General features: G+C 40.6%; 1 protein-coding gene across 3 annotated transcripts in view; it reads left to right on the forward strand.

Annotated features, from left to right (window-relative positions):
• Positions 1-22,443, forward strand: part of Lpgat1 (lysophosphatidylglycerol acyltransferase 1) — a 59,715-nt gene that overhangs the window by 18,179 nt on the left and 19,093 nt on the right. For all 3 annotated transcript variants that reach the window (XM_076548226.1, XM_076548227.1, XM_076548225.1), the window contains exons 3-6: positions 10,661-10,779; positions 14,249-14,344; positions 18,084-18,357; positions 21,467-21,593. In XM_076548226.1, the coding sequence (XP_076404341.1) occupies positions 10,661-10,779; positions 14,249-14,344; positions 18,084-18,357; positions 21,467-21,593 (616 nt within the window). The remainder of the gene's footprint in view (positions 1-10,660; positions 10,780-14,248; positions 14,345-18,083; positions 18,358-21,466; positions 21,594-22,443) is intronic.

Genomic DNA, 22,443 nt, shown 5'->3' on the forward strand with positions numbered 1-22,443 from the left:
AGACCTAATATTTTTGGCATTAGAAAGGATGTTCATGCTTGGCAATGTTAGGAGTAACTCTTGTACTATCTACATGCTCTGCCTCTTACTCTGTCTCTTTAAGACTTGTCAGTTGCTTCAAGGCCGAGATTTGTGGTTCTTTCTTTTACCTGAGAGCTGGGGTTGGAAGCCTGTGGCCCGTGGTCTAAATCCAGCTCACTGTTTTTTAAGCCCCCTCCAGCTAAGAAATTTTACAGCTGAACATCTGTAATCAATCTGATAATTCAAAAACACTTTAAAGTATAATTAAGTACAATGTTCTTGCCCAAGAAAGAAGAATTCAATTCTTCTCATTAGTGGAATTGAATCACAAAGGGTTGGGTTCAGTTATGTTTATATTTTAAGTTTTGCCAATAAAAATTCTGCAGAAATATTTTTTAAATGTTAGGTAAGTACCTATGTAGTACCTTCAGGCTTGCCAGCTCTGCTTTATTAGTGGAGATTCACAGATATTCTTTGTATTAGTTACTTTTCTATTGCTGTGACAAAACACCAAGACCAAGGCAACTTATAAAAGAAATCGTTTATGGGCTTACGATTTCAGAGGCTTAGATGTAGATGAACAGTCTTATTAAATAAGGAACACAGAGCCAATTGCAGAGTTAAAAGAGAATATAGATATGAGGTAGATCATTGAGTCTACTCTGAGAAAAAAGATAAAGAAATAAGATAAATGGGTAGATAATTGAATCTACTCTAAAAAGAAAAGGGGGAAGATATAAAAATGACAAAAGGTAGATTATTGAATCTATTATGAAAAGAAAAAGAGAGAATATGGATATGATAAGATAAAAAGGTCAATTATTGAATATACTTTTAAAAAGGAACTTCTTGTTTTAAATAGGATAAGTAATGAAATTTTCTTTTTGTCTGAGTTTATCAAATGTTACTGGACTGGACATTGTTAATATATATAATGGGGTTTTTATCTGAATCTGTCAAATGTTAATGGACTAGACATCGTTAATGTAATCTTGACTGTGTATATTGTATATACTTATTGATATAATTTTTCTTGTATTAGTTATAAGCTTTTTTAAATTTTAGACAAAAAAAGGGGAAATGTGGTGGTTGTGTTCCCCAAAATATTGTGCACGCTAATAAATTTATCTGGGGTCAGAGAACAGGACAGCCACAATATTAAACATAGAAGATAGGCACACACCTTTAATCCTAGCATTCCAGAGGCAGAAATCCCTCTGGATCTCTGTGAGTTCAAGGCCACCTTGGAAACAGCCAGGCATGGTGACACACGCCTTTAATCCCAAGAAGTGAGCCTTTAATCCCAGGGAGTGATGGTAGAAAGCAGAAAGGTATATAAGGCGTGAAGACCAGGAACTAGAAGCATTTGGCTGGTTAAGCTTTCAGGCTTTCAAGCAGCAGTTCAGCTGAGATTCATTCTGGATGAGGCATCCAGTCTGAGTAAACAGGATCAGCTGAGGAATTGGCAAAGTGAGGTAGCTGTGGCTTGTTCTGCTTCTCTGATCTTCTAGCATTCACCCCAATAACTGGCCTCAGGTTTGATTTTATTAATAAGACCTTCTAAGATTCCTGCTACACTTAGAGTCCATGATAGAGGAGAGGCATGGCAGCAGAAACAGCTGAGCACTCACACCTTGTTTCACTAATTCTATCAGTTTCCTGTGACTGGCTGCTCTAATCCATTGCTGCAGAACTGGGAAACAACAGACATTTATTCTCTCGAAGTTGTGGAGAGCAGAAGTTCAAATAAAGGCTCAGCATGGCCAAATACTGCAAATGCTCCTCCACTTCCTACCCCAGATCTCTTGTCTTCTTCAGCTTTCAGCTGCATTCCTGGGCTATTCCTGCGCCCACCCTCTTCTTTCAGTGTTACATTGTCATCTCCTCTTGTCTGTCTGTCTGTCTCTCTCTCTCTCTCTCTTCCTTTCTTCCTTTCTTTAAATGCATGTGTGTAGGCTCACATATTGTGTGTGTGTGTGTGTGTGTGTGTGTGTGTGTGTGTGTGTGTGTGTGTATGGGTATTGTTCTTTAGACACTGCCCCCCCACCCTGCTTCAGGGTCTCTTACTGGCTAGAGCTCATCATTTAGGATAGACAAGCTGGCCAACAAGGCCCAGGAACCTTGTTTTCTCCACCTCCCCAGCATGGGGTTTACAAGCATGTATCAACCTACTGGTATTTTTATGTGGCTTCTAGGGATCAAATTCGGGTTTGTGCTGTGAGGCAAGCACTTTATTCACTAAAGTATCTCCCTAGCCCTCTCCTCATTCTTCTTTCTCTTTTTTTAAAGGATATTTTTGTTTTGTTTTTGCTTTTTGAGACAGGGTCTCTCTACATGGACCTGGCTGGCCTCTAACTCATAGATCCACCTGCCTCTGGCTCCCAAGTGCTGGGATTTAAAGGTGTGCACCACCACACCCTGCTTTCTTATCTCTTCCCCCCCCACGCCCCTACCCCCTGACAGGGTTTCTCTGTGGCTGTCTTGGAACTTGCTTTATAGACCAGGCTGACCTCGAACTCACAGAAATCCTCCTGCCTCTGCCTCCAAGTGCTGGGATTAAAGGCGTGTGCTATCATGTCCAGCTTGATTTTTTTATTTCTTAAAATGACAAGTGTAACTGGATTTAAGTCTATCTGGATAATCCAGAATAAACCCCTTTTTTAAAAAATGATTTATTTACTTTTATTTTGTGTGCACTGGTGTTTTGCTTGCATGTATGTTTATGCGAGGCATAGGGTCCTCAGAACTGAAATAACAGACAGCTGTGAGCTGCCATGTGGGTGCTGGGAATTGAACCCACAACCTCTGGAAGAGCAGCCAGTGCTCTTAACCACTGAGCCATCTCTCCAGTCCCATAAACCCTTCTTTTAATTTAATTTTATTTAATAAACTTTTTTTTCATTTACTTTACATACCAACCACAGTTTCCCCTCCCCTCCTCTCCTCTCGTCCCCATCATTTACCCTCCTCCCCATGTATTCCTCCTCTGTCTCCATTCAGAAAGGGGCAGGCCTCCCATGGGCTTGAACAAAGCATGATGGTACATCAACTTGAGATAGGACTGACCTCCTCACCCTGCATCAAGGATGGGCAAAGTAATCCAGCATGGAGAACAGGTTCCCAAAAGCCAGCTAAGCGCCAGGGTCAGGTCCTGATCTCCCTGCTAGGAGCCTTACCAACAGACCAAACTATACAACTGTCACATGCAGAAGAAGGTCTAGGTTGTTCCCATGCAGACACCCTAATTGTTGGTCCAGAGTCCATGTGCTCCCACAAGCTCAGGTCAGCTGTCTCTGTGGGTTCCTCTGTCATAACCTTGATCCTTCTGGCTCATACAATACCTCCTCCTTTTTTTTAGGAGACTTCTCGAGCTTGGCACAGTGCTTGACTGTGGATCTCTACATCTGCTTCTGTCAGTTAGTGGATGAAGGTTCTGTTATGACAATTAGGGTATTCACCAATCTGATTACAGGAGATAGCCAGTTCAGGCACCTTCTCCACTATTGCTAGGAATCTTAGCTGGGATCATCCTTGTGGTTTCCTAGGAGTTTCCCTGGCACCAGGTTTCTCCCTAACCCTGAAATCTCCGCCCCCCCCCAAGATGTCTCTTCCGTTACTCTCACCTTCTGGCTGTCCCCAACCCACCTCCTCACCCAGCCTGCCCAACCCTTAAGTTCCCATCCCCCACCCCACCCCCAGTTTACCTAGGAAATCTCTTCTATTTCCCCTTCTCAGGGGAATCCATGCATCCCTCTTTGGGCGCTCTTTGTTATTTAGCCTCTCTGGGGCTATGGATTGTAGATTGGTTCAGGATAAACCCTTCTTTAAGACCCTTGACTTAATCACATTTTAAGCCATGTAAGGTAGCATCCATAGATTTCAGGAATTAACCTGGACAGGAGAAAGAGGGGTAACTTCCTACAGAACCTGTTCATACACTCACTGTTTTACAGTTTACAGGGGCCACACGTCTGTCTTTGAGGTCCTCGTACATATCCCATGGGATCTAGGTTTGTGCAGTGGTATGCCTGTGGTAGTTTTAGTTATGTGATCTCCTTAGTCTCGCTTGTCTCTGTCGTATGCATACATTCTTCATCCTCTTAGAGTTAGTCTTGAAAAGACACTTTTCTTCAGTTTATAGTCTGCTCTCTGCATTACTTTCTGATATGTTAGGAACTGGTAGTCTTCTGTTCAGACTTTTCTTCCACCTGCAGTTAGGTGAGTAACTTCAATGGTAAATGACTGGTAATAGTTCCAGTGAGAGAAGAAACCTACTGTGATTGAGTGCTTGGTGTGCCCAGCCTTTTAGCAAGTGCTTACATTGGCTTCTTACTTATTATTGAGAAGAATTCTGAGAAGAAGTCACATTATCTCTATTATAAACCGAGCAATGAGGAGGTTAAATAACATACTCAGTGGGGTGGTAGAGTTCAAAGGGTTGGAGCTGGTTTTTGAATGAGGCCTGTTATACCCTAAGCACACAGCATACTTCAGCTTTAGTTAAATGGTTAGTAGTCTAATTACATGAGCAACTTTGCTTTGGTTTGAGAGGTCAATAGACCTGAGTTTTAGTCAGATTTGTGATGCTTATTTGTGCTATTAACTGTAGGAATACCGTGTCTGATCCTTAGGTGTAAATAAGATTAATATGTGACTTGTATGTCTTTTAGGACTGTTTTAGATGTTGAGAGAATATGGATGGAAGCCGTTCCAAATAGGAAAGTTTTGCTAATATGTATTAGAACATAGTTTTTCATTTAGTCCTGGCCTGGAGCTTGATATGCAGATTAGGGTGGCCTTGAACTCATAGAGCTCCATCTCCTCTGCCTCCTAGGTACTGGATTTAAAGGCCTGTACCACCATGCTTTATTTGGTCATATTCTTACTATATTCTTTTCCTTTCCTATATTTCAAATTTTGGGAATGTGGCCAAAGCCTCAAACCAGAAACTGCATTAACCCCAACTATGAATTTCTTAGGGTCTCTTGGGTATTTAGCTGTTGTGACTGCTCACATTTTGCTTTCTGCTCTTTAGTTTTCATGGGCTTACCTAACTTGTCTGATTCAGAAATTCTATTCTCTCTTGTACCCACCACCTTCATTTCATCTCTCCTATTGTTTCTTTTATCTGTGGCTTTCGGTAGTTGATAAATTAACATTGAGAACTTTCATGCCTGCTCCCAGCCCTGTCCTTGGTTTGGCTGTCCTTCACTTTGTGCTGCTGTAGTGTGAAATATCTCTTCTGTCAGAGCCAGTTCCTTTGTCTAGACTCCATTCCTACCTGTTTGCTCAGGAGCCTTCCTTTGTCATTAGTCCCTTTTAATTTTTATAAAAATCTGAAATTTCTAATAATAATTATGGGTTGCTTATTGATGAAAACTTTTTTTGAAATTTTTAAAAATTTTATTCACATTCAAGCCAGGCGGTGGTGCCACACGCCTTTAATCCCAGCACTCATGAGGCAGAGCCAGGTGGATCTCTGTGAGTTTGAGGCTAGCCTGGGCTAGAGAGTGAGTTCCAGGAAAGGCTCCAAAGCTGCACAGACACCCCCCCCCAAAAAAAAATTACTGACATTCATGTGTTATTTATTAAGTTTTTAAAAACTCAAAAATAAAAAACTATGTGCATTGGTGTTTTGCCTGTGTAAGGGTGTCAGGTCCCCTAGAACTATAGTTACAGACAGTTACAGTTGTGAGCTGCCATGTGGATGCTGGGAATCGTAATGTAAATATTTTTGGAGAAAGAAGCTTGCCAAAGGGGTTGTGACCCACAGGTTGAGAACCACTGACCTTCCATCATATATATGACCCATGATTGGCTGAAACATCATTATACAAAACAAAACAACTTTGTGCATGCTTATGTTTGCTTGCCTGTGTATGCACCACATGTGTGCAGGTGCCTGTGGAAGCCAGAAGAGAATGCCAGATTCCCTGAAACTGGAGATACAAATGGTTGTGAGCTACCTGGTGCGGGAGCTGGGAATTAAACTCAGGTCCTCTGCAAGAGCAGCCAGTGCTCTTAACCACCATAGTGTACTCTTAAAGAATTGGCGGGAGGACACCTGAACTGAGCTACAGTCCAGATAGAAACTTTTGGGCATTTCCAGCCCTGTACCCTGGGTCTTAATAACCAGGAATACAGCTGTGGACAGCACTAGGAGCTAGAAAAAGCACTAGGAGCTAGAAAACACTTCAAAACAGAGCCATACCTAGACCTCAAAGCCAGAAAAGTCCTGGCTGCCAGAGTTGACCTGAAGGAGGAGCAAGGTGAGACCCCTGCACCGTTCTATCCCACACAACAGCCTGTCTTGTTTTCCACAGTCCCACTGCTGCCAGCCACAGAGCTGGCTGTCTAGGTTCATAATCAATCCTTCAGAGTCCTCTACCAGCAGTGAGCACAATTGCTGACTCTGCCACCCAGTTGGTTGCCTCATGGGACCACTCCAGTCTGTCATCCCCTTGCCTTCCCCTGGCTGTACTGAACTCACCAAAATGTTGGAGGCCCTCCGGAGACTCTGGGTCACTGATTCAGCACCCCAGTACCAGTACAGCTGGCACTGGATAGAAATGATGTGGCTGTTTTTGTCTTTGCAGATGTCTGTATTCATTTTTTCAGCTTTCTTAATAAAAGTACTAAACACTGGAAAAAAAGAAAAGAAATGATGTGGCTGATGACAAATCGGGCTGAGAGTTTCTGAGTCTGTAGCTTGGGACTCTGTAGACCCGACAGGCTAACACTCCACAGGGGCCCAGCTCACGGATTTCTGCCTCATGTCTAAGCAGATGATCCTTCTGTCCACAAGAGATAGTAATTATAACCCTGAGAGGTTACCTGTACTCCAGGCTAGCCATTTACTCAGTATGTAGTAGAGGGTGATCCTGATCCTCCTGAATCCACTTCCCAAGGGCTTGACTTCAGGTTTGTTTGTTTTAATAATTTAGTTAAATCTATTTTATGTGCATTGGTGTGAAGGTGTCAGATCCCCTGGAACTGGAGTTACAGACAGTTGTGAGCTGCCATGTGGGTGCTGGGAGTTAAACCTGGGTCCTCTGGAAGAGCAGCCAGTGCTCTTAACCGCTGAGCCATCTCTCCAGCCCCTTAACTACAGGTTTATACCACAAAACCAAATTTCTCTTATACAGGGTTTCACTATGTAGCCCAGGCTGGGCTGGAACTTGGAGAGTCCATCTTTTCTCAGCCTCCCTGATGCTGAGATTGACTGGCTTGCACTGCTAGCCTTGTGACATTTCTTTATCTTTCATTTTGTGCCTGTAGGTGTTTTGTTTGATTTGATTTTTTTGTTTTTCTGTCTGCTAGTGCTTTTCAAATTGTTTCTTAGGGACCTGTTTTAGGTTTTAGATCTCAGAGTAGCAGATTTATAATAAAATTAAATTATTGGTAGATGCTAGAAAAATTTTTTAAAAAATTGGAGGCTATGGTAGTCTGGGTCTGCATTCCCAAGAAACTAGAAGCCTCTGAGTCCTCATCCAAATGGATCTCAGCTGTACTGCTGCTAAAAGTCTAAAAGCTTAAAAAAAAAAAAAAAAAAAAAACTCCAGTTCCTGGTTCTCGCACCTTATATACCTTTCTGCTTCCTGTCATCACTTCCTGGGATTAAAGGCGTGTGTCACCGTGCCTGTTTCCAGTGTGGCTTTGAACTTCCAGAGATCCAGATGGATCTCTACTTCCAGAATGCTAGAATTAAAGGTGTGTGTGCCACCATTTGTTTCTGGCTTCTATGTCTATCTAGTGACTGTTCTGTTCTCTGACCCCAGATAAGTTTACTAGGGTGCACAATATATTGGGGGACACAATACCACCACAGACTAAGCATTCAAATATATGCGCCTATGGGGGCCATTCTTACTCAGACCACCACATGAGAGTGTCTTTTTCTTTTAAAGAGTACCAAGCTGGGGAGATGGTTCAGTGGATAAAGCACTTCCTGATCAAGCAGGAAAACTAGAATTAAGATCTCTAGAATCCATATAAAAAGCCAGACAGATGTAATTGCTCCAGTAATCCCAGAACTCAGCAAGCAAAGGAGTCCCTGGGACAAGATGGCTAGTTAGACTAGCTGGAATTAGAGAGCTCCAGATTCAGGGAGAGACCTTACCTCAGTAATTAAAGTAGGAAATGATCAAGGATGACACCCAATGAATGTGTGCATGTATGTGCTCGCGTGCACACGTGTCTTCCTTGATCACACACACCAGACATGCACACACATGTGCACTTAAGTGTACACATCCATACAAATAACATGCACCCACATCTACTTCCCCCAGCAATGTATCAGCTATTGACTATGAGTAAAGGAACATGTCACCTGGGTTGAGTTGGGAACTATAGTGCTACTGCAGTCTGCAAGAGGCTGGGCTCTCTGGGGTTCTGCCTCTCTCCCTAAGGGACAATGGCATCATCTCATGATGAAGCTTCTATAGAGCATTAATTTAAAGTTTTTAAATAAAAACATTTAATCGTAGACACTAGGCTATTTTTATATGTATGATAGCATCTGATGGAATAATTGTAACATCTTAATTCAATGAGTACCACAGCTTGGTATATGTTTACTCTGTTGGAAATGTCTTTAGCATGGAGTTTTAAGTTTGCTAATATAAAAGGAAAGATGCCTTGCTTGACTGGTTTCAATAGGAGAAAAAAATCAATAGCCCCCTTTCCTCAAATGAACCCATATGAAGAAGCCCATCATACTATAAGAAGCTCTAGTGTACTGGGGTAACAGTAAGGGGTGAGAAAAAGAGAGGGAATGCCTCAGGCCTCCTCACCCTGTGTCATCCAGATACTGTGCCCCACTGCAGAGTGAGGTCCTGGGATGAAGACAGGGTGAAAGTGACCAGTCAGTCCCTGGCAGTTTACAGCAAGCATTTGAGGAGCATAGAAGCTTCTCTGTACAGTCCTGACGCTTAAAAACTGGTGCTCAGCTGCATTTCTTTCTGTGAACCACTCTTCCTTGGAATATACAAGTAGTTTTTGATGCAGTGGTTTTCCACCCAGATGTTTTAAACTAATTTTTCTTCCTTAAAAATGAAAATATATAGTTTTGAAATATTCAGATAGTTTCTGGTACAGTAAAAAAATGAAAGAGTCTAGGAATCATCCAATGATAACTGGTGTTAGTAAGTCTGGAATCAATGTGTTAAGTAACACACAATTTTGTTCCTGAAACTCAAGGAACTGGGGGATGTAGCTCAGTGATAAAGTACTCCCTAACATACAGAAAGCCTGGGGTCCATTTCCAGAGCCATAAAAAGCATCTCCAGCTTAGTTTTTCCTACTGTATTCTTTTAACACTAATCATCTTTAATGCCTGATGGGTGGTTTGTTTGTTTTTTCCTTTCATACACTAAACAAGAAAGCAGTCTTCGATGGAAGCCAGCTAGGTGTTCCCTAATTCAAATTCCAATGGCCTCTACTTGGAGATAGCGTCAAATCTTATGGGTCAAGGGATCAGTTAATCCCCAAGATTGCCTACCCCCACAGGCCCCTGTCATATAACCTGTGTCTCTGACTGGTTTCTCTAAATTAGAGTCCCACAACTGTCTTCGGGGTCAGTTAATTTGCTCAAGAGACTCACAGAACTAAGGAAAACATATTTGCCAGTTTATTATAGAGGATATTAAAAAGGGTGCAGATGAAAAGAGACACTGGGCAAGGTCTGGAGGAAAGAGCATAGAGCCTCTGAGAACATCCCCATGTCCAGCCGTCAGAGCTGAGTCCTTTTGTGACTCCAAAGAGACGTTATTGCATACCAGATGTTAGCAAGATGGATAGTAAAACCTGGCGAGGTTTGTCTGTGCACATTCCTTCCCCTAGATATGTGCCAAGACTTCTTCTGAAGTGCCTTATTGTCTACCAGACAAGGAAGGCCAGAGAGAGGTGGGGAAGTTCGTGTTTCCATGACCAGCCACAAGAATGACACGTCTTAGTCTCTGCCACCTGCCTTAGAGACGCAGGTTCTGAGCGAGAGACCTTACAGAGTAGCTAAAATGGATGCACCATAATAAAAGTCGGTAGTATGCTTAGGAGGATTTTTAGGTAAAAATACTCTGAATTTTTCCATGAATGTTTATCTTATCATAATTTTCTTTTCTATTTTCTTTCTTTTTTCTACTTCTTTCTTTTTCTTTTCTTTTCTTTTCTCCCTACCTTCCTTTCTTTTCTTTTCTTTTTTTTTTCAAGGCAAGGTTTCTCTGTGAAGCTCTGGCTGTCCTGGATGGAAGCAGAGTGGCTTTCAACTCACAGAGATCCACCTGCCTCTGCCTCCCAAGTGCTGGGATTAAAGGTGTGCGCCAACAATGAGGGCTTATCATAATTTTCTTACCTATTTTTTCTGCTGGTGAACATCTAAGTTGTAATAAACATCTTCTATACCTATAATTTTAACTATTTGGATAATGTAGGATAAATAAAAATATTATCATTTTATATTCTAATGGATATTTTGGGACTCTTAAAATGTTGTCAACATTGTGACTTTTATAGGAAATAAACCTAGTTCCAAACTTTCAAAAGACATCATTAATTTTTCGTCTACCATTTTTCCTAATAAAAGGTTTTTATTCACATGAAAATCTTGAAAATGACACTTTGAAATGTTATATTCTTACAGTGATGGAATGGGGGGAAGATATTAAAGCAATCTCTAATGATGAAGCAGTGATGTTGGTGAACCACCAGGCAACTGGAGATGTGTGTACATTGATGATGTGCCTACAGGACAAAGGACCGGTAAGCATCTCTGGTGCCTCAGGCAGATAGCCTGCAGGGATGAACTTAGAAGCATTGATTCAAGTGTCTCATTGTTGTTTAAAACAAAAAATGTAGATTTAATATGAAAAAATATAGTTTTCAGTCACCAGGGAATTTAAAGACTTTGAAATATTTTTAAAAATAATTAGGATAGTATCTAGTGTTGATAAACCAGTGTTTGAACTATTGATTTCATATTACTTACATTAATAATTAAAAATAACAAACAAACCAAGTACATTTAAAATATGTTTGGACTGTATCATTAAAAGAATTATTACCTGAGATGTTAAATAAGTTATATTCCTAGAAAACTAAATTAATAGTGTATAAATTATTGGAGTTTGTATTTGACCCTAAACTAAGTAAGCCAAATAATAGATGTTCGTTGACTGCTTAATAGTCATGATGAGTGACTATAAAAAGTAAAGACTCGACAGTTGTGGTGGCACACGCCTTTAGTCCCCCAGCACTAGGGAGGCAGAGGCAGGTGGATCTCTGTGATGAGTTTGAGGCCAGCCTGGTCTACAAAGTGAGTTCCAGGGCAGCCAGGTTTATGTAGAGAGATGCTGTCTCAAAAAACAAAACAACAAAGAAGTAAAGACTCCATCTCTCTCTCCAAGAGCCAGCAGTCCATTCCCAGGTGAGAGATGAGATCATAACAATGTGTAATTGCAGAATGAAAGCCTGTGTTTGAGGGTGAACTCACCATGTGCCTGGTGGACACAGGACACTGCAGACAAGAGAGCACATTTTCTTGGCCTTCAGGGTTAGGGTAGAATTTAGTTAGGCCGCCTCTAGTGAAATGGTTTTGGCAAAACCTGAGGTAAGGTAAGAATCAGCATAAGGTTTAAAGAGTTTTGAATCACCAGATAAAGTCAGAAAATGAGGTGAAATTAAAAGAAAGTATGTTTAGTTATTGCATAATCTGTTTTTCTTATCTGAAAAGCAGGGGTGTAACCTTTGCTGGGATGTGAAATAAATTTAATCCTTCCTTATAATCAGAATCTCAAATTGTTAAAGAAAAACTGCTCCTGAGTAGATGTATTTGTTCCTACAGTAAAATGTATTGTTTGTCCCTTAAATTCATAGTGTAAAATTGTGGGTGGGGGGGAACCCTATTTAAAGGCAAATATCTAATTAGCCAACATTTTTTAGTCTCACTGATGATGGTAATTACATTTATGACAATTATTTTGAAAGCTTATAATGTGCTTAAGTGGTCATAAGTCTCAAAGAATGACTCAAATGATCAGTATAAAATATGCCTGTGTTCTAATGCCACTTTGTTGAGAATGATAACTGAATTGTTTAGATTTAATTGCCTGTCCTAAGTAATTTTTTACATTTGTTTTATTTGCACATTTATGTGTTTGTGTGAATGTATGTCACATGTGTATGGGTGTCTGTGGATGCCAGAAGAGGGTGTTTGATCCCCTGAAGCTAGAGTGACTGATAGCCATGAGTCATCTGATGAGGGTGCTGGGAATCCACTAGGGTACTCTACAAGAGCAGCAAGTACTCTTAACCACTGAGCCATCTCTAGCATGCCCTGAGTAATTTTGTATAATTCTCTGATATTATCAAATAATTTGAATTCTAGACACATTTTAAAACTAATTTCATAAGATATCATTTTTCTACTTTTTTTTTTTTTTTTTTTTTTGGTTTTCCAAGACAGGGTTTCCCTGTGTAAATAATTTATTTATTTTTATTTCTGTGCATTGATGTTTTGCCTGCATATATGTCTGCATAAAGGTGTCAGATCCCAGTTGTGAGCTGCCTTGTGGGTGCTAGGAATTGAACCCCGGTCCCCTGGAAGAACAGCCAGTGCTCTTAACCACTGAGCCATCTCTCCAGCCCTCATTTCTCTACTCTTATAGTTTTAAATTTATTTCCTCTTGCTTTATAAGCATGAATCAATATTAGTTTATATTGTCAAGAAATATTTATTTGATTGATTACTTCATATTCATTCAAAGGTAGAAGGCTCTTGTCAAATTGTATACCAGTTTAAAAATACCTCTTTGGGGCTGATGAGATGGTTCAGTGAGTAAAGACATTTGCTGCAGACCTGAAATCTTAGCAGGGTTCTATTGCTGTGAAGAGACACTATGACCATGGCAAGTTTTATGAAGGAAAATATTTAACAGGGGCTGGCTTCTAGTTTAGAGGCGGCATGCTGGCAGACATGGTGCTGGAGAAAGAGCTAAGAGCTCTATATTTTGATCTACAGGCAGCAGAAGCAACTGTGTGTCACATTGAGTGTAGCTTGAGCATAGGAGATGTCAAAGACCACCCCCACAGTGACACACTTCCTCCAACAAGGCCACACCTCCTAATGGTGCCACTCCCTTTAGGGGGGCCATTTTCTTTCAGCCCACCACCCCTGATGACCTGAGTTCAATCCCCAGAACCCACATGACAGAAGGAGAACTGACACCTAAAAATTGTCCTCTGACCTCCACACATGTGCATGCACGTGTGTGCGCCACACATACAGAAGAGGTTGATATGAACTATCTTCTTCATTTACCCTCCACTTTACTTTGTGAGACAGGGTCTCTCACTGAACCTGGAGTTCACAAATTTGACCAGCCCAGCCCCAGGGATCCTCTTATCTGCACAAACACCCTCCACACCTGACTTTTACATAAGTGCTTAAGAACCAAGTCTTCATGCTTGCATGGAGTCTTAGTCATTGCTGTAAAGAGACACCACAACCAAGGCAACTTTTATAAGAGATAGCATTTAACTGGGGACTTGCTTACACTTCCAGAGGCTTGGTCCATTGTCATCATTGGGGTGGAGCATGGTGGCATGCAGGCAGGTGCTGTAGCTGTAGCTGAGAGTTGTATCCTGAACCATGAGCAGAGAGACACTAGGCCTGGCATGGGTTTTTGAAACCTCAAAGCCCACCCCTAGTGACATACTCCCTCCAACAAGGCCACACCTCTTATTTCTTCTAATCCTTTCAAACAGTTCCACTCCCTGATGACTAAGCATTCAAATATATGAGCCTATGGAGGCCATTCTTATTCAGACCACCACATATGGCAGGTACTTTATGAACTGAGCCGTCTCCTCAGTTCCTATGCTTTATGTGTGTGTGTGTGTGACACACACACACATACTTTTTACTTTTTTAAGCAGTTCAGTCTAGTAAAGGTGATAGTTATTTCACTGAAAAATAAAGGCAGGAGCTATAATGTTTCTTTTGGACCTTTATATTGCCTTGTTTTGTTTTTTGAGACAGGGTTTCTCTGTGTAGCTCTGCACCTTTCCTGGACCTCACTCGGTAGCCCATGCTGGCCTCGAACTCACAGAGATCTGCCTGGCTCTGCCTCCCGAGTGCTGGGATTAAAGGCGTGTGCTGCTGCCACCCGACTGTAGCAAATTTCTTGTCTCCAACACTGAATTAGCCATATCTTGCATTAAAATATTTCAGGTTGTTGCTCAGATGATGTGGCTGATGGATCATATTTTCAAGTACACAAACTTTGGAATTGTTTCTCTGATTCATGGGGACTTCTTTATAAGACAGGTGAGTGATAACCTTGCTCTTTCAGTGTTCAGTCATTGGAACTGAGTGTCAGTTATGACAAAGCAACATGACAAATTAGTTGGGTTAAGTGGATCCTGTTCTCAGGTCCTGGGGGCTCTTCCTCTGAGTCTTCATTCTGTAAACATTTATTTCAGTTTCATTTGGATATGCATGATCAAGCACCTGCCACTCCCCTGCTCTTCAGATTTTTAGCTAAGTGTTCACATGAAAACAATAGACAGTCTCCCTCAAATAGCCATGGGGGTTAAGTGAGTTAAACATGTAAAGCATTCAGAACAGTGCCTACTGCTTCCACCAGCATTTTCCATGAGCAACTGTCATTATCTAACTTCTGCTATTACTGTTATTTGTGATAGATACCCTGTGTGGGCAGAGGTTTCTGTGTCTGGCCAGCAATTGCCAAATACCCTGCAGTCATTTCCCAAATAATTGACTCAGAGACTTAATATTACGTATAAATACTCAGCCATTAGCTCAGGTTTATTACTGACTTAAATTAACCCATAATTCTTATCTATGTTTAGCCATGAGTTGCTTGGTACCTTTTCTCAGTCCAGCATTCTTATCCTGCTTCCTCTGCATCTGGCTGGCAACTCCTGACTCCACCCTTCCTCTTCCCAGCCTTCTTAGTGTGGTCACCCCGCCTATACTTCCTGCCTGGCAACTGGCCAGTCAGCATTTTATTAAACCAATTCGAGTGACAAATCTTTACAGTGTACAGTGAATTATTCCACAGCAACCCTGTTGCGTGGTACCTGAGATATCTGAACTATCAGTAGGGAGATTTTTTTTTCAATACTGGGTTTCTCTGTGTAACAGCTCTGGCTGTCCTGGAACTCACTCTGTAGACCAGACCTGCCTCTGCCTCCTGAGTGCTAGGATTAAAGAAAGGCATGTGCCACCACCTCCTGGCTGGAGATTATTAATAAGTAAATATAATAATAATAATAATAGCAGTAGTAGTAGTAGTAGTAGGAAATGTTGAGGGAACTCATAGTAAGACAAGTGAGTCCATCAGATTTCTGTAATCTGGAAAATGTTTAGAGGAAAATATACTATTTGGCATATGTATTGAATGAATAGAGGTGAAGTGGAAGGGTTGTGAGCTCAAGGAATAGTTTGATGTAGGCCAGAGAGTTCTGACCTCTTCCCCAGGCAGCATGCTATGCATTGCAGTGTTCTCCTCATCCACACTAGCATCGCACACTCATTTCTTCCAAAGCAGGGAAATAGCATATGGAAGCATGTCTATAGATAGCAAGGTCATGTTCCTTGGTGTTTGTGTGCTTTACAACTTTACTTTTGATTATATGGTCCTGTGCACATAAGTACTTAATGAATACCTGATAGATAAAATAAATGCTGTTCTGAGGAACCAGAAATTAAGACATAAGCCAGGAGTAAGTAGAAAGCACAGAAACAAGCAACAGAGAGCTCAGCAGCCTATGGAGGGTCCGGTGGAAATCTAGCCAATCCCCTTACACCGTGAAGTCTGAGGAAGTGACTGACTAAGGAGTATGTAACAATTGATGTGAACGGTGAGCCTCAAACATCAAAGTCTGAGGTTGCAGTGTGCTCTGAGGGTATAAAAACGAGTGAGTATGTCCTCAAAAATCTTTCCATTGAATGGCAAAGTTTTAAATCCATAAGGACTATTTCAGAGTAAATGAAAATTAATTTCTAAAAGAACAACATTTTCCCCTAGGAGGTTAGTAGTAAAGTTCTGTAACATGGGAATGAATGGTATAGAAAAGATGTTAGTGTAGTGAAATGTGTTGGTGCATGTCTGTGATCCCAGCACCTAGAGATGGAGGTGGAAGGATAGGGAATTCAAGGCCAGCCTGGGACACGTGAAACCCTCCCTCAAAAGAAAAAAAGTTGTTAATTTTCTTTTTTGCTTGGGACTTTGCTACTAGGCCACTTTTAACAAAACCTTGTAAGAATAGCAAATATATATGTAGATATAAAAGTTTTTTATATGTACACAGTATTGAAAATATAAAAGCTATTTTAATTATAATCTTAATTCAATAAGCCAGTTTTAAGAGTCTCTCTTTTTGAATTTGTGATACATTTACTCGTTACTGTAGGAACTTTGTATCTATGCCTGCTGGACCACACTGAGAAGAGGAGCCTTCTGATACTGGTTGGAGGTTGGAGCCTTCCAGCAGATTTGTCTGACTGTTGGTTTTCAGCCTCCAGGCCATTCTTTCTCTTCTCTCATTGTCCTGCTGTCTGCTTCCAGGGATTTCCTCATGAGTACACTGTAACTTACCTAATGTGGTCAGGCTCTCTCTGTTGGCTATTGAAGTAGTTCCCCAACCTACCTCCAGTGGTCTTTTTTTTAACCACACAAACCAGTAGAACTTGGCTGCTGTATAAATAAGAGTTGGGCTTACTTGTTATATCAATAAGATGATGACATTTGCTTGCTCAAAACTCCGGTGATTCTGCATTTAAAGCTTATCACTGTGGTGGTTGGAGAGAAAGTTGAGCAAGTAAGAGAGAGACCTTACTGCTGCTGCAGAGGACCTGGACTGGTTCCCAGAACTCAAATCAAGCAGCTCACAACCACCTGTAATTCCAGTTGCTGGAGATCCAACACCCTCCAGCCTCCTGAGCATTTGTAGGCAAGTGGTATACATAAGCTCGCTCTCTCTCTCTCTCTCTCTCTCTCTCTCTCTCTCTCTCTCTCTCTCTTTCTCTCTCTCTCTCTCTCACACACACACACACACACACACACACTTTTTTTAAATTTTTTAAATTTTAAATTTTGTTTAAAAAACAAAAAGCAGTAAAACCCACTACCATGCATGACACCTTTCTGTGTGGTCTCCTGATTTGGTCACCCACCACTGTGGTCTCCTCCACGTTGGCTAGGGCACTGCTCTTCCTTGTTTGTTTGTTTTTGTTTTTTTTTTTTTTTTTTTTTTTTGGTTTTTCGAGACAGGGTTTCTCTGTGTAGCTTTGCGCCTTTCCTGGAGCTCACTTGGTAGCCCAGGCTGGCCTCGAACTCACAGAGATCCGCCTGGCTCTGCCTCCCGAGTGCTGGGATTAAAGGCGTGCGCCACCACCGCCCGGCTCCTTGTTTGTTTTTAAGGCATGGTCTCATGTAGTCCTGGTTTAAAACTCACTAGGTAAACCAGGATAGTCTTGAACTCATAGAGATCCATCTGCCTCTGCCTGCCAGTGCTGGGATTAAAGATGTGTGCCCCTACACCAGGCCCCAACATGTCAAGCGTGTTCCCACCTTGAGCCTCTGTCACTTGGAGTATTCTGCCTTTCGTCTTGTGTGGCGTATTCCCTCTTATTACCTGTTAGTTTCTTGTTTGCACCGGCTCCCCTTGCTTCTCCCGATCCTTTCTATCCTTCTTATTCTTTTCTTCCTAAAACATGACACTCCACACTCAGCACTTTCCATGTGATCTCCTGTTGACTCCCGTGTCTGGTGTTGAGACTGTAGTTGGCAAAAAGTAGACATTTATTTACTGTATGGCCTCCAAACTGGTGAGTTGCTTTTTCTCTAGAAAGAAGTTCTGTTTGATAACTCTGAGTAGTCCCTTCCCCTTTACCACTACAATCAAAAAGAGAAATAACTGGAGAAACGACTGTTCTATCCTATGCTTGGATTTCAGTTTTGAAGTAGTTGTTTCTATTTAATCTTGAGGTGTTTTAATTTCAACTGTACCTGTCCTTATTATGTGTGTGTATCTTCTAGGGAAGATCCTATCGTGACCAACAGTTACTGGTTCTCAAGAAGCACCTAGAACATAATTATAGGAGCAGAGATCGAAAATGGATTGTTTTGTTTCCTGAAGGGGGCTTTCTCAGGAAGAGGAGAGAAACAAGCCAGGCATTTGCCAAGAAAAATAACTTGCCATTTCTTACACATGTCACTTTGCCAAGGTTTGGGGCAACAAACATTATACTGAATGCACTTGTAGCACGGCAGGAAAATGGAAGCCCAGCAGGAGGAGACGCTAGAGGGTTAGGTAGGTATCTTAGCCTTTCTTGCCTTGTTTAACTGAAGTGTTCTTCTGGAGTTCCAACTATTTTTTTTGTTTTTGTTTTGGGTTTTTGTTTGGTTGGTTGGTTTTTGAGACAGGGCCTCTTGAGCTATCTTGAAACTCTGTAGACCAGGCTGGTCTCAGATACAGAGATCCACCTGCTTCTGCCTTTTGAGTGCTAGGATTAAAATCCTGCACCACCATGCCTGGACCAATTCTTTTTAAATAACTTTTGACAATTAGAATTAACAGTCGGGACAGGATGAAGTTATAATCTCTTTATATTTCTCTTTAAAGTAGTTGATGCTCATAATAAGGCACTAAAATAATTACAAGTGTGTAGTCAAAGATGTCTTTCCTGCCTGCCTGTTGTTACACAGGATGATTTCTACCACTAATGATGCAATTTACTTTTTAGTTACTAAATTTAGAAGGTTTTGTTTGCTTTTAATAGACAACAAAGTTAATGTAACTTGTCAGTATTTAAGACCCTGAAGGTATTAATAAATGATTCAGTCACCCTACTACATAATTATCAAAAGGAAACGATCTAAGTCAGGCGTGTTGGCTCATGCCAGTAGTTCCAGCACTGGTGAGTCTGAGGAGAAGGAGAAAGATCGCCTTGAATTCTAGGCTAGTCTAAGCTACATAGTAAATTCTAGGTCAGCCTAGGTTGCAAAGTGAGACTTTGTGTCAAAAAGAAATAATTATAATCTGAATATAGGTAATGAAGACTTGTCACAGGTTTATTTATAATAAACCAGCCAGAGGGAGAATGGGTAAGCAAATTCCCACGTGTCCATATAACATAGCCACACAAATGGTGCATATGGACAGTTTGGATTGCCTGGCAAAGTACTTATTCTATGTTGGGGGGGGGGCAGCATACAAGTCTTGTGAAAATAATGTGAGCTCCAGACTAAAGTGTCAGACAGCAGGAAATGAGTGACAGGATTGTCCCATGAGCTGTAACAGTGTGGCTCATTCTCCAGAGTTTTAAAATAGTGAACACATACTGTTTTAATAGCCAAGAAAGAGTAAGCAGCACTCAGTGATGCAGCTCCCTAGGAACAGGCCAGCGAGCTGTGAAATCTCACAGAAGCTGTTTTTGCAGTAAGCAAGAGCAGCTTCATCCAAACCACTTCTACTACAAAAGCTTTCGATAAACAGTTCAAAGAGACTCCCAAGGCCAGTTTCTTTAGTAGCATTTTTTAATTCTTTTAGTATTATTTAAATAAATGTTGAAATGATTGGCTCTCAGAAACATTTCGGATTCTGTACAGAGCAGATGTAGAGATAATGCCCATGAAATTGCACTGCATTTCTCCTTTCCTTTGCTTTTGTCAACCAGCTACTTGGCAGTCAGCTTTCTTAATCTTTCATCATCTATTAAAAAGGCAAATTGAAAGAGTCTTTTAATAGAAAAGGAAAGTTCAGAGTAGCTTCGCTGCTGGAGAGACAGTGTGACAATGTCAGGCAGGCCAAAAAAGCTGGAAGCAAAGGTCTTCCCAACAGGACTGGTCCCACTGAAAAGACTGCTGTTTGCACAGTCCACAGGCAGTGCCCAGTGGTGGTCGAGATCTCAAAGGAAAGACACTTGTGTTAACAGTTGCCTAGTAATGAAAAAGGAGACTCCTCTTTTAGATAGCCACAATTTCTATTTATAAGAAAGGAGTTTATTTATCCTTAGTTAGTATATTTAATTCTTAAGTCATCAGAATACCTGAAAAGTATTTCACTATTTTCTTGTTTTGTTATTTTCCATGGTTTTCTTTGGTGTTCATATTCATTAGTATTTTATCCTCTGCGAACATAAACCCTACCTTTATTTAATGTATGCACCAGGCACACGTCAGAATTCTTTTCTGCCTGATTACCTTAAAAGTATCTGGATCTTCTGCTGGTTTATTATATGATAACTCACCCTGAACTGAACTCTGCTGGGCTTTTTACACGTCCTTCATCATGAAACTTTCTAAACATTAAGTTCAAAGAATTTATAGTAACTGTCCATGAGCTGCCAACTGTACTCTGAATTTTTACCACATTTGCCCTGCCACATCTCCTTCTACCCTTCCTTCTCTGTCCGTTTGTTCATTTTGTTTGGATTGGTTTTGGCTTTGCTTTGGTTTGATTTGGTTTTTGAGGCAAAGTTATGTAACCCAGTTAGCCTTGAACGGCTCACCCTCCTGCCCTGGCACAGTTATAGGCATGTGTCACTGTGCTCAGAGAAAAATTGTTCATTCTTACAAATTATCCCTCCTTCAGAATGTTGCTCTAAAATCTTAAGGATTTACATCTGGTTTTAATTTCTAAGAAGGAAAAGTAATATATTACTGTCTCGTAATATGATTTAGACTTAAGCTAGAAGATGCTCTAATACTTCACTAATGGAACAGATAATTGCACTTTAAAACCCTGAGAGCCAGTGCTCTCTGTGAGAATCCCTCCTTTCTTGCTCAGCTTTGTTTTCATTGATGAGAACAAACAGTGTGTGAAGGACCAGATGAAGCAGAACTTTCACATCTCCTCTCCCAACTGTGGCTACTGATCATTCTTTCTGAAGGACTTAGTTTTTACATAACTCTTGCTAAAATTGAGGAAGCTTTTTTTCCTCAGATAAGAAGAGTAACCAATAATAATGTATGTTTAAAATGCTTGATTTCATTTCCATTTTTCTGTATTTGTTAATGTCCCTTAAGATTGACATTATAAATCATGACTTTTGTTTACATTTATTGATTTGGTTTTGAAGTCCGCTTTTCATTTTTATGATGTATGCTTTACCTTCTGACCTTTTGTAGACTGTTTTGTGTAGGAGTGATAATATGTAAGACCTTGCTAGTGCATAATTTACTTGAGTTGAATAAAGTATGTTTAATACATAATAGTGTTCTATTATTTGTCTTGAAGTAATCTGCTTTATAGTAAGAGCGCCTTAATTGTATGCTAAGTGCACTGTAGAAGAGCAGGAACAAATCCACCTTCTATCTCAAAGCAAAGGCACTTTAGGAAGCTCCAGCTGCTTAGTGAGTTCTGCACTGCAGGTACAGAAAGCCTCACCCGACTCAAGCCATTCTTCTTTTATTTTCAGAATGCAAATCAAGAGGCCTCCAATGGATAATAGACACAACCATAGCTTATCCCAAAGCTGAACCAATAGATATTCAGACCTGGATCCTTGGATACAGGAAACCAACAGTCACTCATGTTCATTACAGGTCAGTATTGTAACTCAGTGTGTGTCTAACAGAACTACCTCAGGACACTTTGAGTGTTTAACTTAACCAAACCGTGGAGATATTGACATGGTTCATGTTTTTTTGTTTTGTTTTGTTTTGTTTTTTTTTTTTGTTTTTTTTTTTAGACAGGGTTTCTCTGTGTAGTTTTGGTGCCTGTCCTGGATCTTGCTCTGCAGACCAGGCTGGCCTCGAACTCAAAGAGATCCACCTGGCCTCTGCCTTCCGAGTGCTGGGATTAAAGGTGTGCACCACCACTGCCCAGCATGACATAGTTCATGTTTATAAGAAATGAAAATTCATTTAAAGTAGTTTTTTTCAATGATGATAAAGATTTCTAAAACTAGTGTTCCTTGGCACTGTGATTATTCAGTTGCCTGACACTCTTGAGTAACAATACTATGAAGAATAAGCATCAAGGATAAATGTACTCACAGGGACTGGATAGACATAGATCAATAGAAACAAAATTTTTTCCAAAATCATTAATCTTTGTAGTATTTCTGAATGTTTTTCTTGATAACTTAGGTATATTGCACCTATAATTTTTTATTTGTTTTTAAATTTTTTGTGTTTGTTTGTTTTTCCCATGCCTAGCAAGTGTTGTATATTTTATTTAGGTAGTGAATGCTTACTATATACACAGGAAGAGGCTCTGTCAACCATAGCCTGACTGTGCTTCATTGTAGGGCAGTAAGGTACTTTTGAGGATAAAGAACAGCTGTTTTAGTTTAGGTTTTTCATTCATTTGGTTATTTTTTTTTTTAATTTAAACAAGGGTGAGATATTTCCGATTAGAATCAAAGTTTCAAAATGCAACGTGTGTGTGTGT

Source organism: Peromyscus maniculatus, chromosome 11 (genome assembly GCF_049852395.1).
Source record: "Peromyscus maniculatus bairdii isolate BWxNUB_F1_BW_parent chromosome 11, HU_Pman_BW_mat_3.1, whole genome shotgun sequence".
Lineage (NCBI taxonomy): Eukaryota > Metazoa > Chordata > Mammalia > Rodentia > Cricetidae > Peromyscus > Peromyscus maniculatus.